At 39.8% G+C, this 18366-nt stretch overlaps 3 protein-coding genes across 4 annotated transcripts; all 3 read right to left on the bottom strand.

Moving 5' to 3' along the window:
• Positions 1-2437: 2437 nt before the first annotated feature.
• LOC115628841 (modifier of mdg4) lies at positions 2438-6952 on the bottom strand. The gene is made up of 5 exons (XM_030525082.1): positions 6170-6952; positions 5434-6097; positions 4846-5082; positions 4634-4780; positions 2438-3642 (listed from the first exon to the last, which is right to left on the bottom strand). Exons 1-5 carry the CDS (start codon positions 6437-6439, stop codon positions 3434-3436), a joined length of 1527 nt encoding a protein of 508 aa, XP_030380942.1. The 5' UTR covers positions 6440-6952; the 3' UTR covers positions 2438-3433.
• A 416-nt stretch (positions 6953-7368) lies between these two features.
• On the bottom strand, positions 7369-9990 carry LOC115628839 (putative fatty acyl-CoA reductase CG5065). Its single transcript, XM_030525081.1, has 8 exons — positions 9843-9990; positions 9490-9775; positions 9184-9420; positions 9001-9110; positions 8112-8482; positions 7972-8042; positions 7778-7903; positions 7369-7699 (listed from the first exon to the last, which is right to left on the bottom strand). Exons 1-8 carry the CDS (start codon positions 9895-9897, stop codon positions 7471-7473), a joined length of 1485 nt encoding a protein of 494 aa, XP_030380941.1. The 5' UTR covers positions 9898-9990; the 3' UTR covers positions 7369-7470.
• A 4007-nt stretch (positions 9991-13997) lies between these two features.
• LOC115628929 (actin-5C) lies at positions 13998-17549 on the bottom strand. 2 transcript variants are annotated; one of them, XM_030525192.1, is made up of 2 exons: positions 17410-17549; positions 13998-15761 (listed from the first exon to the last, which is right to left on the bottom strand). In XM_030525192.1, the coding sequence occupies exon 2, from the start codon at positions 15751-15753 to the stop codon at positions 14623-14625; it is 1131 nt and encodes a 376-aa protein (XP_030381052.1). In that variant the 5' UTR covers positions 15754-15761; positions 17410-17549; the 3' UTR covers positions 13998-14622. The 2 variants fall into 2 exon arrangements, with proteins under 2 accessions (XP_030381052.1, XP_030381051.1); XM_030525191.1 differs by lacking the exon at positions 17410-17549 and adding an exon at positions 16097-16251.
• Between the last annotated feature and the right edge of the window lie 817 nt (positions 17550-18366).

The raw sequence follows: 18366 nt of genomic DNA, 5'->3' as shown, positions 1-18366 counted from the left end.
TTTTCGTATGGCAGCAATATAAAATAATGAGACTATGTATGGTTTAAAACAAACTTGTTCTGCATATGAAGAAGACAAGTCTTCATGACAAGTTTGGTGTCCCTAGCCATGCTGGTTAAAAAGTTCTGGGTGTTCATACAGACAGACGCGTCATACATTTGTTACCCAATGTTTAACCAACAAGGGCGTAACTCGAACATATAGGGAACATAATGCTTATATTCGTAGCATTAGAGTAAGGAATATTATATTGAACGTGAACAGCTTTAGGAATAACGCAACATTTTCAATAAATTATATATAGTTTTATTTGTGATTGCGATTTTCTCCGTCAATTGAGCGCTTTTTATAATCAATATTTTCCTGAATCGCAGATCAGCTGTAAATTAAAGAAAAATCAAACGAGAGAGTAGAGGATGTAAAAAATATCAAAACAAAATATTTGTCATATAATTTTGTCAAATACATCGGTAAATTAGGATGCATTGTTAATTATTCTAAATGATGCTATATATTTAAATAAAATACAAACTGCCAGACGTCAGGGGGGCTGCTTACAACTAGTTTGGGGCTTGAACATAAGTACGACTGACACTGATTCAGCTCTAAATACTGATTGACATAACACTAACATTAATATGGAATATCGGCGGTACACGATATAGGGCAACAATATCTACAGCCACAAAACAAATCAATTCCTAATGGGCTAGCTCTACTTCCTAATTGCCATTTTCTCCCCCTTAATTTAATGAGTCCACATATTCAAATTTGGGCAGCTCTTTGCTGAGTCGGACGTCGCGATGGAATCGGGAATTGTGGGTGGAAAGGGACCACTTGGTCTTGAAGTTCTTCATGCAAATGAAGCACTCGTACTCCTTGGTCTGTATTTCCGAGTGCCGTGAGGCAATGTGCCGCCTGAGCGCGTTCATCGACTGCAGACGTCGTTTACAAAAGGTACAGATGAGTGTGGCCGGGGCGGTCGTCGTAGTCGTCGTCGTCGTAGTGCTGGAGAGACTGGATGTGGCGCCTGGTGTGCCAGGACTGGAGGCTGTAAATGAGAATTGTTCGATGGCAATCAGTTGGTTGGAGTATAGAAAACATGTTTTTCCTATTTAGAAAGTTATACGAACTTGGTGGAAATCATAATTCGAAAGTTTGCAGGAATGTTGAATGGCCCAAAGATTTTGAAAACTCATTTAAAATAGAACTTTACAACCTTTGAAAAGCGTTAAGAATTTTTCAAATTTAATTTTGTAAGCAGTTTGTTTCGGGGAAGCTATAATAATATGTTCATCGCTTAAAATTATACAGAAGTATGCCAATTTGAAAACTTCCACTTCTTCTATAGGTGAGAACATCTCAAAATTTCAGAAGATATAGTATGCAGAGTTCTTGCGCAATCTCTGGGGCGTCAAATTAAACACAGAGGTGTTTTCAAGTTTTGAAATATAGCGGAAATACGTATGGTATTTGGAGTTTTATTTTGTTTTTATTTTTTCTTACGCTCCCAATCGGAGTATGTATTGTATATGGATTGGATTTCTCGGGGACTCTTTCGATTTCGTTTCGTTTTCGATTTGTTGGAATTGAATACAGAAATTTATTTGTTAGTTTTGTATATAAACACATCAATATACAATATTTGTATAGATATATATATGTATATACATGCATATGCTTTATGGGTCTGGGTATTTGCTATTTTTCGAGCATTCCGTATGTATTTTTCTATCGAATCGTATTAAAAAGTTGTGTTTGTTTTTGTTGTTGCCGTTGCTATTGTTATACCGGACATATCTTGTTATCCATATAAATGTATAATTTATAATACGTATGAGTCGTTCATTAAACACTTTAGCCTTTCAATTAATAATATATCATGTATTATTAGTATTATTATCGTTTAACGTGGTATGTATTTTTATGTATATATGTATGTGTTGTGTGTTTGAGTGTGTTTATAGGGATTACTTTTATCTAACTTCCTACACAGCTAGACTTGACATTCATTCTCAACGAGTTCTTGTGTACAGGCCTACCAGCAAATTAAATTCAAGTGTTGGCAATAAACTAAATAAAGTACATAGTATTGGCCTAAACGAATTCAAAATTAGCTGAAATTCTAATATACAATAGTTAGCCATATGGGGCAGCTCTGGATTCCCCATGCCTATACATATTACTTGTAAGGTCGAAACTTAAACGGATATTTTGTACAATCTCGATTCTTGAGTTATGAAAGAAATCAAATATATTTATACTATATACCTGCAGCCTGCAACTGAATAGAAACAACACGTTTACTATAAAAATGTACAGAAACCACAATTATTGCAATTCACTTTCAAACTTAATTTTACTTAAAATATAAGTATATATATATATTATTTTAAAATTTTTTTGTATAAATCGTTTCACTTAACATATCTAGATTGAGAAATGTTTTGGTATTGTTTTGTGCCTATCACCTATTCAGTTGATTGTAGGCAGGCATATCAAGATTTGGATAAACATGTTGATGAACATTGTTTAATCAAATCAACGCGATAATAAATAAATTACATGGCTTGGTCGGCTGACTAAATATATTAAAGAAACATATATGGGTATATATTTATATATAAATACATAGTTACAAGAGCAAATCAATTGCCAATTGTTATTCTTACTCAACTGACTGACTGTCGTGACTGATTGGGTGAGACAATGCCTCTTACAATATAAATATATGTATATTAATGAATAGATATACATACATACATACATAAATATATATGTATTTCCATGCACATTGCTACTTAGACACTGCTCTAGACATTTATATATCTATGAAATATTGTATGCTTAGGTTTTGTCCCTTTTCCTTTTTGCTGGATAAACAAAACGCTTTCAATTGCGAATGAAATGAATGGAAAATTCTCTTCATACAATTTGCCGATGAGTTTATGAAAAAGTTGATTTTTTAAAACGTTTTCCAATGTCACCCACATTTGTATGTATGTATGTGTGCGTGTGTGTGGCGATGGGTGATTGTGGGTGTGTGCGCTGGACAGGATGGGGTGGGATTTACATGATTTTCTTTTAGTTACATTTGCTATAATTTTACTTGGACGTAATTATTAAACAGCTGCAATTCTTCATACATCTCTCACTATCTCTCGCTCTCTCCCTCTCTCTCTCTCTCTGTCTGTCTCTTTTTCTGCCTCTCTCACTCGCACACTCTCTGTTGCCCCCCGTTCTAACTCTGCGCAGCCTATGTCCAGCTTTAATTTAAGCGCGCCACAAGCTGCGGATGTTGCTGCTGTAGTTGTTGCTGCGGCTGCTGCTGATGGTTGTGGTGGTGGTGCTGGTGCTGGTAATGGTGTTGGAGGTGGTGCTGCGGCATCTGCGTCTCAGTTGGGAGGCTGCGACGCACCTGGAAGACGGTCCATCAGTTCTCCGTCTTGCTGGTGACCTTTTGCTCGTGGGAGATGCGTATGTGCTCGCGCAGACTGTATTTGTTTTTGAAATTCTTATTGCATAGATCGCATTTGCGCGGCGGTTGGGGCGTGTGCTGAGTGCGAATATGTCTCCAAAGATTAACCGTTGTTATAACCATTTTGCAAAACTGACATTCTGTCCACTTATTATTGGGCGAATCTAAAAATATACAGAAAATAGGGCAAATTATAGTCAGCAGTATTTTCTTCCTCCTTTCATTTGCCATACGGTTCACTCCTCTTTCAATTTCGTGTTTCAATTGTGTGCGTGTGTGTGTGTGTGTGTGTTTGTAAGCAAGCAACAATAAAATCTCATTACCCATAAACAAACAGGAACAGAGAAGGAGGGAATTGGGATTGCGATTGGAATATAGGAGTGGGATAGGCTAGAGTTTTATATTAAATAGCGCAACGACAACGACAACAATAACAACAATAACACTTTGGAGACATATTCGACATCAAAACACAATATAATAATACGATAAAGGACATAGTAGTATATATGTCTGTAGTATACGAGTATATATGTATGTACATATGTAATATATAAAAGCTAGTAGTCAATGTAGTAGTCAATAAATATTGCCTACAATAGCAACAACAAAAGCACATCAAATCAATACAAATCAAATATAAGCATACGCATAGTTTTAATAATACACAATAGTCAGCAGTCGTTCCACTTAACTCATATATCGGATCAATCATAACAACTAACTAGACAAGCGATATACCAATTCATGGTGCATTAGGTTAACAATGGATACATATGCATTTGTTTTAGGAAACTGCGATTATTATTTTAACTAATTTTATAGCAATCTCTAAACGAATTAAATTTTTGTGGCAAACAAAAACAAATTTGTTTATATTTTCGTAAGTTTTGTCTGCTGTCTGTCAGAACTACATATTGTATATATGTATATGTTATTATTATTTTATCTTTGTAGATTATAAAGTCGATACACATTCAGCATATCTAATATGTATGGCAGAGGTCTTATCTGATTGTTAGACAGTTCGTTTGCCATTATTTTTCACTTCCATATTGTAAATGGTTTCCCTATTTTCTTTAGCATATGCTTGTATATCACTTGATTGTTAAACCTGTACCATGAATTTCGTTTTAGTGAGTAGAGCCCACTCACCGTTTGTGCCGCTGGCCTTGTTATCCGTTTTCACCGGCGTCACCGACACTGTGGTTGTTGCGCCCGCGGACACTGGGCCCCCATCCTCCAATACTGCTTGAGTGGTGGCCGTAGTTGTGGTGCCGGTTGCCGTATCCAGCAGACGGGCTAGAGAATTCACATAACAGTTGTTATATAAGGTGTTTTTTTAGGTAGTAGAAACAAATACTCACTCATTTCGATGGAAATCTCAGCATTTTCCGCTTCTGTTTGGTATTTCTCTTCAATTTCAGACTCGGTTAGTATTTCATATTCGGATGAGTACTGGGCCACAGTTTGGGCAGCCGCTGTGCTGGCATCCTGTGATGTTTGTGGGGTGGCGCCATCGGATAAACGATCATCCACCTCGCTTACTATATAGTCGGGTATATCCATTTTAACGGCGCCACGCAGGAAAGTCATCTCAGAAGCTGGTAAAACAAAAATTAAGCCGTATTAAAATGATGTCTGCATCACTAACAAGCCCATATTTAAGAGCAAACAAATACAAATCTCTTAGCAACAAAGTTTTTCAACAAAATTGCCGATGCTGCCCAGTCTTTATAGAGTTTGGGCGATACAGAAGAACCACTTTTGAGGTAGATAACATAGTAGTAGAGATATCGTTAATAAAAACAAACTCGATCTGGGTGATGATTCGCAAGGTTCTTCAGAGCTTTATCTCTGTTACATGTTCGGTTTCGACTTTTGATTTTAATCGGTATGCTAGCGAGACACAATATCCATTCCTTTAAGGGCATAGAAGAGAGTATGTAGCTCACCTTTCACAATGGTCGGCTCCTCCTTGACATAGTCGACCGTTTCGGTGGTGTAGATGTTGTCATCGTCATCCGAGAATGTTATCTTCCGCTTTTTAACTGTGTTAGCTGCCGGCAGCGTTACTGCATTTGTAATGGTTAGATGTTGTGGCTGTCCTGCTGACTGTTGTTGCTGCTGTGGTTGTTGTTGCTGCTGCTGCTGTTGTTGCTGAGTGACTTGCTGCTGTTGTTGCTGTGGTGCTGCCTGCACCTGTATATGTTGTATTTGTGTGGTTTGTACATGATGATGCTGTTGCTGTTGTTGTTGCTGCTGTTGCTGAGCGACTTGCTGTTGTTGCTGCTGCTGCTGCTGTGGCTGTTGTACTTGCAACTGGGCAGTGGTTGCCACCTGCGTCGCAGCCGTTGTGTGCAACAATGTTGCCGTTGGTATTTCGATGGTTTGTGTCGCAGTCTGCGTTTGTGCCACGCCCGCAACGCCCACTTGCTGGTGCTCGCTAACTGCTCGTATCGTGCTGGGTATCGTCTTGATGAGCTTATGTTCACTTATGAGCGGCACCACTGGCAACTGTGGCTTTTCCTTCTCCTCGGCCGTTAGACCCTGAACGGCCAAGAGCTCGGCCGTTTGTAAGAACGATTGCAATGCCTCCTGCTGCACATTCACCTCGCCCTGCAAAAGCAAATGAATGCAATGGAATGCTAATTTGAACCACAAGCGCTTCTTGCGCGCAGAAACACTTACCTGGTACATGAACTCGACTATCGAGTTGAGATCTTCGAATTTGATAAACTTAAATATAATGACGGGATGCGGATGTGGATTCTCCTTGAATATCTCTTTGAAGTATGAGGAGCACGATGATAGGACCACCTTGTGCGCCTTAATCTTGCGCCCGTCCACACACAGACTCACATCGACAAAATCATCGTTGAGGCGATGGTTGTCCAGCGAGTAGGTCAGATGGCGCAAATAGTTGTTCCAACGCAACGAGTATTGTTGTGTTGTGGCCATCTTTACCTAATGGCTGCCGCTGCCTAGCTCCGGCTTTGGCTTCGGCTTCGACTTCTTGCCACTGTCTGGCTAGCTACTGCTATTATCTGCGCTTAATCCAATTAGGTGTATGCAATTTCGATGCCGTTGGTTGGGGGTTGGGGGCGGGGGCAGCCCAACGCCACCCGCACTCGCGGTTACACTCGCTGACGGCAACAACAAACGGCCGAAACACGAACTCGAACCCTCAACGCGGCCCCAACAAACAAACAAACAAACAAACAAACAATCAACAATAAAAACGAACGCGGCTGCTTTAAATTGCACTAATCGTGTTTTAAATAATATTAACACGCAGAGCGCTTTCAAGTTCACGCTTTATGTTTGTTTGTTTGCACTTTTTGTGTTGGTAAATAGAATTTTCGCTGTCGAGCTGCTGGCAATGGCAATGTTGTATGTGTATATGTATGTATAACAAACGCAAGTATCGCTCATCTCTAGCGTGAGCCACTGAAATGGTAACGAGTAACGATAAACACAATCGCCATTACCATGTACCCGCATAAATGAGTGGATTTCGCAAATAAATAATTTAATGAATTAAATTTGTAATAAAGTGTATACATGTGTGTATATATTATGGTATATGGTATATACTATGGTAATATTAAAGGTCAATACCGCAATTAGCTACAATGATAGCGTGGCAGCACTTGCGAATCGTTATGCGTGCTGTGTAACGGGTTGCGCTGAAAGCCGTTAGATGGCGTTCATGCCATTTATAGTTGCCAGATGTGACTAGCGAGTTCAAAAAAACTGCCGCATTTTCTATGTTTTTCTATGCGACTTTATGTAATTGGTTTTTCCAATTAAATTCGTTTCTATACTACATTTGTTCAGCCCATCCATGCCCATTAAATACAATTCTATGCAGGAAAAAAAAGAACGCATTTTACCTTAGCCAAAGTCAAATCAAATAAAATGTTTATAAAACTAGAAAAAAAATGGTTAGCTATTACATTTTTAGTAACAGCAACAACAACAGAAATTATCTAAATAAAGTAAGCCCGTATAAAGAATTTGTACAGCAATCGAAGCAGTAAGCCATACAGCAAGAATCGGAATGTAGTATCCAGAACAAAGAATATTTTTACACGAAAACGGGCGCCACGACTGCTATCAGGGGGCTCCTTCAATAGATACTCCTTGGCTCCACGAATGCCATTGCGAAAGAATTTAACGTAGTCGATATTGGAGTGCTGCATAAAACCAAAGGTCGAGCTGTACAGAACAATTGAAAACGAAAGAGAAGGTGAGGGTGAGTTCTGATTGATTGGGAACACATCGGATGGGGTTTACATTTCATTACTCGGAACCAAGTCATGCAACGCCTGGAATTTATCGTTTCTGAAATGCCACTCTGTGAGGGCAAAGTACTGCAAAAACTGGAATGTAGCAAAGATGCGGCGCTGTAGTTTCAGAAGGCTGTAAGTTCAGAGGTAAAAGAGTTAGTTATAAAACAAAAACAATCCCGAAACTTGCTCGACACTCACAAGGGCTTCTCTTTGGTGAAACGCAGCAGGGTGTCCACAGCGATGGCCAACATGATGTGCAGTGTAAAAAACTGTAAATAACACGAATTAATAATAAATATGTGCCCAATTAGCCCAACTAATCTATTCTAACAACTTACGCGCACAAAATGTAATACGGGACAGAGTGTAATACTGCCCCCTGGTAACCAGAGCGTCTTCTCGAACGGATTCTGCCGTATATAGGTGCGTCCAATGTCAATCACTTCACCCATGTTTATGGATGAAATATTAGCAGCCGCACAATTGATAACTTCAATTTCATCGCCCGCTACAGGCGCCTTCTGTAGATACTTGTAGGCCGAGATGATCATACCCCGGACTACCACATCGACGGGGACAAAGTCGGCAATAATGCTCTTATCACAGCACTGCGAACGTAATATTCCCAAGCCGCAGGCCACCAGCATTCCAGTCGGTCCATTGAAATTATCAGCCCAGCCCGGCACAGGATCCTCCACGGTGGAAATCACTGCATAAATACAAATTAATAAATACAATAGTACCGATATGGCCATGGAGTACGAAAAGAAAACATCCCATCTAGCAACAGATATTCGAAATATTTCAAATGGATCTCTCTAGCTACTTATTATGGTACAAGTGTCTAAATTTCAATTCGTCCAAAAATGTCTTTCAGCTTCACCCAAGCAATTGAAAGACTTATTAACATTTGATTCTAAAGACTCTCTCAAGTAAATTCTAGACTTTGGCAGATGGAATAATAACCCAAAATATCTGATCAAAAAAACGATTGATTCAAACATATTATTATGGTACAAGAGTTATAAATGTGCAAAATGTCTTTCAGCTTCACCCAAGCAATTGAAAGACTTATTAACATTTGTTTCTAAAGACTCTCTCAAGTAAATTGTGGAATTTGGCAGACGGAATCATAACCCAAAATATCTGATAAAAAAAAAACGATTGATTCAAACATATTGTTAGTAAATCGAAGTATTTGGAGAGAGCAGGGCATTATGCACTTACCAATCGAAGGCCTGAATATCAAAATGGGCAACTGGTCCTTATAATCATTGACCACATGCTCTCCCAGACTTTTGGTGAAGGTGTACGTATTCGGTTGAAAGTTTCCATACCTACAAGATGCAATGAATGAATGTAAGATTTCTGTGTGTGTTTTTTTTAAAATCAAACTCGTAGAACGCTTACTTTAGGTTAAATATGTTCAGGGTCTCCTCGTCATAGGTTTCGGCCATTTTAATGGTTGTCTTCCAATCGGCATAGGGCGGATAGATGCGCTCCTCCACCTCCGTGATATGCGGATTTGAGTATGTGGTGGACACATGCACAAACGCCTTCAGACAGGGCCACTGGAGCGCCAGCTTGATCAGCTCGTGAGTGCCGCGAGTGTTCATCAAAATGGCCGAGTGCAATGGGTCGTCAAAGCTGTCGAGGATCCGAAGAAGAAATTATGTTGACATTATAGATATCATGATTCCAATGGCAAACACGTACCGCACACTGGCCGCCGAATGGAAGACAATGGAAACATTACGCAGCTGCTCCAGATCCTTTGGCTTAATGCCCAGACCCAGTTCCATGACATTGCCACAAATCGGCACCACTTTGCTCAGCGCTTGCGGCTGCTCCCGGCGCAATCGCTCGTATAGCTTCGAATTGAGCAGCGCATCGAGACGTTGCTCGACCGTTTGGCCTTTTTTTGGGCGCAGAAGGACATAAATTTTGCCGAGCGTGTGACACGAGCGCAGCAGCTTCTCAATCAATGCCTTGCCCAGGAATCCTGCAGCAACATGTGAAAACAACTTGATTATTTATTTATTGGACATATCGGGGGATTCGGTATCTACCTGTGCCGCCGGTCACAAATATTTCGTGATCCTTGTACGCCGCCGCTATTGACATGTCCGTACCTGACGCTATTCAATTATCGTCTGGCCGTCAAAGTCACAGAAAGTGTGGATTAACAATTCAAATTGATTTGATTTCCAAACGAAACCCGTGGATCCAAATCAAATCACAATGACCGGGGGATCAATCAACTCAATGAATATTCACGTACCGCCTCGTAATATCGCAGGCCAACATTTTACTCGAGGCGCCAATGACGACAAAGTTGCAATTTTCAATGATAATACCATTTGGACAGGAAGAAGCCATGAATAGTGTGCATCGGAAATTGTAACAATTACTATAATTACGCTCAAATATGATTAAGCATGACCTGCAAGTAGAAAAGAACCTCAATCAATTCTACCGATCGATTGCGAATGCAAATTTATGCAACTCGCATCTCTTACTTTTAATTTCAAATCGTAAATGAGCTATACCTATGTACATACATACATAGATTAGTGTGTTGATCAGTTTGGCGAGTTAAGTCATTCAGTGTGTCTTCCTGTTGCTGTGGTATTATTTCCGTATCTTTGACAGTATAGCCTACAAGTCCCAATCATATCCATCATATAAAACTGTCCATTTCTTAACCAACTCATTAGGCTAAATTGCACATGATACTTTTATAGTCACTAGGAATATAACATTCTGCCCAATTCAATATTTATAACCTGTATCCGTAGCTTAAACTATAGTATAGTATGTATGTTTGTATGGAGGCATCTTCAATCCCATAAACTATATTATATTCTAAATCTACATGAGGAGACGAATCGATCTAGACATGTCTATCCGTCCGTCTGGATGAACGCCTGGATTTCGGACACGGCTGAACCCACATTAACCCAACTTGGTAGGTAGACGCTTCTAGTCCCTAGGCAACACGAGTTTATTTAATTTTTTTGATTTCCCATCCTCTCCCCGCTACAGAACTTCGTCAATACTATCCACATTTTAAAAGTTTCATAAACGAAACTTTGCACACCTAATCTATATACAATTATCTACAAGGTGTGTTCCAAAGTAAACAGGAATTAAAAAAAAACAGAACAAATGGTTTTTTCGGCAAAATTAATTTATTTTATTCAAAATAGTCTCCTTCTGCTTCAATACAGCTTTTTGCACGATCCAATAGCATGTCGAACGAGTGTTTTAGCTCGTTGGCCGATATGGCCGCCAGTATGCCAGTGCAAGCCTTTTGAATGGCCTCTACGTCTGCATAACGCTTGCCTTTCATGGGCAAATGCATTTTTCCGAAAAGGTAGAAGCCGCACGGTGCCATATCAGGTGAATACGGCGAGTGGTTAATGGCTAAAATGTGATTTTTGGTCAAATAATCGGTCTCAAGCGTCGATCGATGAGAGCAATTTTTGGTCGTCAGTCAATTTGTGCGGAACAAACCGTGCACACACCTTTCGTAAGCCCAAATGTTCGGTCAAAACGCGATAAATCGATGTTTTGGAGATGATCAATGCCATTTCCATCAATTTCAATAATGATTTCGGCTGATTTTTTATGAATTCACGCACAGTTTCGATGGAATTTTCGGTGATCACGAAATTTGATTGGCCACATGTTGATCGTCATTTATGTCCTCACGACCACCTTGAAAACGTTGGAACCACTCGTGCACTCTGCTACGGGATAGGCAATCATCGCCATAAACTTGTTCCATCAATTGAAACGTTTCGGTAAAAGTTTTACCAATTTTAAAACAAAATTCAATGTTGGCTCTTTGTTCGAAGCTCATTTTCGCACCGATAACACAAACATACTGACACCTAAAACGCAATAACTTCACTTCCAATCAATGAAATGTCATGAAATTCTCACTGGACAATCGATAAAGATAGCAGATTCTAACGCAAAAGTCCTGTTGACTTTGGAACCCACCTTGTATTTTCAATGTTATACAAATCGTCGAATTAAAAGAAAACGTATTAGCGAAACAATTTCACTCCAGTACTACGATCTCAGCATCAAGATCGCTGCTCTTCTTCCTTTTTCTTATGCCTATAGGCTCATAAAATAAATAAATAAAGCTCAAGGCCGGAAGTTTGTCTAGGTACAGGGTATTTCACTGTCGGTCTTGCTCGACTGTAGCGTTCTCTCTTGTTGGTAATCATATTGTTCAATGATGAAGTTTTTTACTTTATTGCCAAATGGTGCAGCTATTAAATATAAAAGTTATATAGGCTATAAAGCATGAAGTATTTGTACAATTTTCTTTTAATTCTTCATTTTTAGTTACAAATTTATTAATTAACTTGTAATAATATAGTTGAAGTAAAAAGAAAGCTATAGATATTTATTTTATTAAAAAAAAAACAAGATGGGCTGCTGGTTCAAAAATTACAACAATATATACAATATAATATATAAACAATAAAACTGTACAATAGATAATCTATCCACGCCTCCGACACGTTGGGGGAATTTTTTTCGCCATTTGTCCAGCTACGCCCCGATTCACAGCCAAATGTTATCGGAGACGTTATAGACGTATCAAAAAATATTAAGTAGAGGAGAAAACTAAATTCGAATTATTTGATTAAAATAATTAAGAAACAAAAAGAGATAATGGAAAATCGCCAACCAGGTGGGGGAAATTTTACAATATGGTAAACGTTGAACTACACCAGTGTTAATATTATTCGTACACCTAATTTCCCCAGTCCTCACCAGCAAAAGCTTCATTGATAAGACATGTTTTTATTTTATTAATTGCAAAATATTCCAGACCATCTTTTCGGGTGCAGTTCAATTTGGTTCATTTAGGAGGTCTATCGCTTGCTGTTAATCAAATAGATTCAAGGGCAATATTTCAGTACGTGCTTTACAGATATATGATATTTCTGAAATACCGCATGGATACAGTTTGCATCTTCAATATTTGGAACCAGCATAGCTCAATGAAAATCTGTCTATATCTTGTACATAAGACATACATACATAGATGAACTGCATTTCTATCCCATAACCTAAAGACGATTCATCTTTGGAATGAATTCAAACATGTACGTAATAAAAGCTAATTATAATAAAACGAATTTCGCATTATTTTAGAAGAATTTATGTTTAATTTCTACATTGCTTTATGCTTAAAGCTAACTAAATAAAAAGTCAAGCCTCAGCTTTAAAGAATATTCTAAAATAACTGTAGCGGGAATTTCTAACAGTTGGCACTGATAGATACGCGCATTAACATATACACACGTGTATGTATGTATGTGTGCGTTCGTAAATACATACATACATATGTACATGAATCGATCTGCTAAGCTTGGCATATTCCATGGACAGCCGCCCTTTATAGACGACCGGTTATGCGGTCCTTTGTGGTGGTACCCTCATGCTTACACATACATACATATATGAATGTATATGAATTTGTATAAATTGAAGATTACAGCTATGCCAACAATGTTTTTTTGTAGCATTTTATTAACATTTGAAACGGCACTTTAATCGCTCGATCGCTCTGCGCGTTCGTTAATAAAGTCGCTACTCTTTAACGCACAGTTGTCCAGCTTGTGTGTATGCAAGTCATTAGCATTATGCTTTTACATGTACATATGTATGTGTGCGTGTGCGAGCCAACGGCGACTAAAAATTGGAGCAGCACACTGCCAACAGCTGTTAAGCAGGTTTCAAGAGCAAAGTTCGCTGACCCTCACCCCCCCTCCCCCAAACAACTCGTTTTACAACGGTGGTTGACCACATTTTCGGCAATAAAAAAATATAATAATAAAAGAAAAAGCACAATGTTCGTTAGCAGCGCATTTCACATTTTAATAAACATGTACCATTCGATAAGCATGCAATCAGAAAAGTGTGCCCTAATCAAACAAATACACAAAAATAAATATTTGCAACATTGCAATTTCGGTTGCGTTCTCTCCTTACTCTCTCTCTCAAGACCCATGAAACTTGCGCTCTTGGATTGCGTAGTACATGTGTTTGTGGGTTGCCGGCCGGCAAGCCGGGTATACAGAAGAGCAGGCAGAAGTAGCAAGACAGTTGAAGGTTAAGCAAGTGTAAAGGACAGACAATCAAAGAGAGAGGTACAAAAGGACAAGCAGATAGGCAGGGCATAAAACAGTTTGGCATTTTTTTTTTAAGTTTTTCTTCATATTTTTGTTTTTCTCACTTGTTTATAATTACATCATAATTAAAAATAATACATAAGGTTTACTTTGAAGTATTACAAAACTCTGATGTTTTGTTTTGCCGTTTTGTGTTTGTTAGGTGTGTCTTTTAACGCTTTTACTGTTTTTGAAGGGTTCTTATATTTGTTGTTGTTGGTATTGGGTGTTGTCATGCTGCTGAAGTAGCGAGTGTTTTGCATGTGGTGTGTGTGTGTGTGGCAAACGCCAACGCGGAATGGCAGATGTTGATGTTCTTTTAAATTTCATTTTTCTTGTTATAATTAAAGGTATAAAAAAACAAAAAAAAAATTACATATATATCTCATGTGGAATAAATTAAGTTAATGCTAGAACACAACACGACGCAGCATTCGACGAAGATGTGTGAATGCTAACAATGATAATATGATGATAATAATAACTGTAGCTTTCGCTGTTGCTCTTCTTATTGATGTTGTGCTGCACTTCAACGCCCAAATGAACTCTGCCACTCGCACTTCTGCTGCTACTCCTTCTACTTCTACATCTACGCCTCCTCTTCCTCCTGATACTCCTCTTCCAGCAATGGGACGATGATGTGAGTCGTTTAGAAGCACTTGCGGTGCACAATGGAGGGACCAGACTCATCGTATTCCTGCTTGGAGATCCACATCTGCTGGAAGGTGGACAGGGAAGCCAGAATGGAGCCACCGATCCAGACAGAGTATTTACGCTCTGGTGGAGCAATGATCTTGATCTTCATGGTCGATGGAGCCAGGGCAGTGATCTCCTTCTGCATGCGGTCGGCAATACCTGGGTACATGGTGGTGCCACCAGACAGCACAGTGTTGGCATACAGATCCTTACGGATATCCACATCGCACTTCATGATCGAATTGTATGTGGTCTCGTGGATGCCGCAGGCTTCCATACCCAAGAATGAAGGCTGGAACAGAGCCTCGGGGCAACGGAAACGCTCATTGCCAATGGTGATCACCTGACCATCGGGCAATTCATAGGATTTCTCCAGAGACGAGCTAGAGGCGGCTGTGGCCATCTCCTGCTCGAAATCGAGCGCCACATAGCACAGCTTCTCCTTGATGTCGCGGACAATTTCGCGCTCGGCAGTGGTGGTGAAGGAATAACCACGCTCAGTCAAGATCTTCATCAGATAGTCGGTCAAATCGCGACCGGCCAAATCCAGACGCAGGATGGCGTGTGGCAGGGCATAACCCTCATAGATGGGTACGGTGTGGGAAACACCATCACCAGAATCCAACACGATACCAGTGGTACGACCAGAGGCATACAGCGAGAGCACAGCCTGAATGGCCACATACATGGCGGGTGTGTTAAAGGTCTCGAACATGATCTGTGTCATCTTTTCGCGATTAGCCTTGGGGTTCAGCGGGGCTTCGGTCAGCAACACGGGGTGCTCCTCGGGTGCCACACGCAGCTCATTGTAGAAGGTATGATGCCAGATCTTTTCCATATCATCCCAGTTGGTCACAATACCGTGCTCAATGGGATACTTGAGGGTCAAGATACCACGTTTGCTCTGTGCCTCATCACCGACATACGAATCCTTCTGTCCCATGCCGACCATCACGCCCTGATGACGTGGGCGACCAACAATCGATGGGAAGACGGCACGGGGCGCATCATCGCCAGCGAAACCAGCCTTGCACATGCCAGAGCCGTTGTCGACAACCAATGCAGCAACTTCTTCGTCACACATTTTGTAGGCTGCAATAACATACGAAAAATAATGGAAAATTAGTAACTAATTAAACACTTCACAGAATATTCGAGAGCATCAGCCCCGCCCCATACTAAAATGTTTAACACGAAAAAAAGGGGGCACTAGTTAGCCAAATGCCGGTGCAAAGCAAAAGAGAATGTGTGTATCCAGACGCATAGGAAAAGGGAAGCAGGCGAGTAAAAAAAAAAATGGCTGCCGCACCATCAAGGAAAAAATAAGGTTACAGTAAGCCGGCGAACTCTTGATTCTTGCTTTGCATTAAATTCGCACAAATTTTTCACAAATATGATTTTCTTTTATGTTTCGTTATCATTTTTACCTTTTTGTTGTTAAGCGGATTACACAAAAAACAAATCGAATTTTAAACTTCACAAAAGTTTGCGAATTTACTTCAAGTTTGATGAATCTCTAAGCCAAGCGAAAAAAGAGACTGCAACCGCACCGACTGACTGCCGAAAGAAGAATGAACGGGGCAGCGAAAAGCAAATGCCAGTTAACCGCGATCCCAACGTCTGTCGGTCGTCACTCGCTATCTTCGAATTTGTACATGTGTGTGCGTGAGCTTGTTTGCTTGCTTACACACTGCGCGCAGAGCGCATGCGTGCGAAAGAGAGCACAAGAGGCAAAATGTTGTTTACCCCTACGCGACGACGGCAACAGCGGCTTGGGTACCCAACTTTTGTGACCATATATGGTCATGTTTCGAAGCGAAGCGCAGTGTAAGCAGAAAAGTGTATGTGTGTATGTACACGTCACGGCCGTCGCTCTCTCGCCCTCTCAGCACACACACAACACACACACTACTGCAGACTTTGCAATGCGCGTTGAAGGTTTTCACCATTTTTGTCAGTAGTTAAAAAATACAAAAAAAAAAACGTTAAAACCGGCATATGCTCATGTCTTTCCAAATAACTTTAATGACGCGATTTTCTGTGACTATTTCTAGACAAGTTGCGCTACTTTAGGCTGTGGGCTGTCTGCCCTGATGTTGTTGTTGTTGTTGCTGGCCAGGTGGACAAACATATATACGTATGTACATACATACATATGTACGTGTGTACAAAGAAGAAGATTGAGAGCACATGACACGGCGACAAACTTTTATTTGGGTGCGGTGCATTTGACAGTTACATTTTTGTTGTTGTCGTTTGAAAGTTAATTGAAGCGTGGGAAAATAGAAAGTGTTTGCGAATTGAATTGTAAATTGGCAAAAGAAACGAAATGAATCGTAACTGTTATGTGCTCTACAATAATTTTTGGTTTTATTTTTAGAGAGATCTACACTGGGCGACACGCCCTGGCTTTATCGGTCGTTTCGAGTCTTGTGATAACAGGGCTGGGACTGAGGTCTGAACAATTTGGTTGACTTGTGTCAACAGAGTTCTTCGGCGGTTTTGTTTGGCTTTTTATTTGTGTTGATCATATGGCGCGTGACCATTTCAATTTCACGAGTTCAATCGAATTTCTTGCAATCTTCGACTGCATTGTAACACTTTGCACCATTTTCACATGTTTTATAAAAAAAATTGTTGTCAACAAAAAAATTATCTCGCACTTTTTGCACGTTTTTAATGTTCGTTTACTGCTTCGATGGTTCAATAACAAAAACTAAGGTCGTTCGCTTATACTTACTTTTGGTCTGTCTTTACTAAAATTAGTTAAATAAATATAAATTTAGTCTTTCGGTTTTGTGTCTTTTGTTTAGACGACTGCTGGCTGCTTTTAGCGGATTTGTGTCGGGAGGAATATCCACACAGCACAAGAACTCAAACTGCAATGAATTGAAAACTGGTCGTCGGTTCACGTTTTATAAAGCCCGCCATAGGCCAGATGTGTGACTTTGACTAGCTCGCGCTGAGGAGCTTGTTATCAGCGCCAGTTCTCCAGCAGTTTTCAAACATTGACCATATATGGTATGAAATTGAATTCGCCACTTTCAGAGAATTCCCTCGCTCACTGAGCACCATGCGGTCTCTCTGCACCATGAGTACATATAAATAAATATATACATATGTATGTATGTATTGTATGCATGTGTAATTGTGTATATGTACAAGTACATATGTATGTGTGTGGATGCTATCTTGGTAGTATTTTCTAATGGTTGCCTCAACTGATTGTTGCGCTACTTTCAAAGTTGCTTTGTACTCACCCTACATACATACATAACATACATTTCTATGTAGCTATGTACTATACATAATTTTGAGCTAAATGTTATTAAAATAATAAATGCATGTTTTGGCATTACAAGTTGAACATGTAGGGGAATCAAACAGCGCATAGTTTCTCAAAACCGCAAGCCGGCTTTCGATAATAACGGTCGGCGCCGTATGTTAAAAAAAAACAAACATTACCTGCCGAGAATGCGTCAACGTCGCGTTTGCGCAAAAGAGATAGCCAACAAACACACATATTCACATACATACATGTCGGCGATTGGTGAGTGAGCACTTGCCATGGCGCTCAGCCATACAACTGAGTCAGTGTTGTTGCATTTGGCGATTGATAAGCGGCCTATAAAGTTTAAGTTAGAATAATGCATTCAAATTCATATACATATGTACATACATACATATGTATTTGAAG

The sequence above is a fragment of the Scaptodrosophila lebanonensis genome, unplaced genomic scaffold (genome assembly GCF_003285725.1).
Source record: "Scaptodrosophila lebanonensis strain 11010-0011.00,11010-0021.00 unplaced genomic scaffold, SlebRS2 tig00000129-arrow-arrow-pilon, whole genome shotgun sequence".
NCBI lineage: Eukaryota > Metazoa > Arthropoda > Insecta > Diptera > Drosophilidae > Scaptodrosophila > Scaptodrosophila lebanonensis.
Note: the sequence above shows the minus strand (reverse complement) of the source record. Positions and strands in the feature narration are given on the sequence as shown.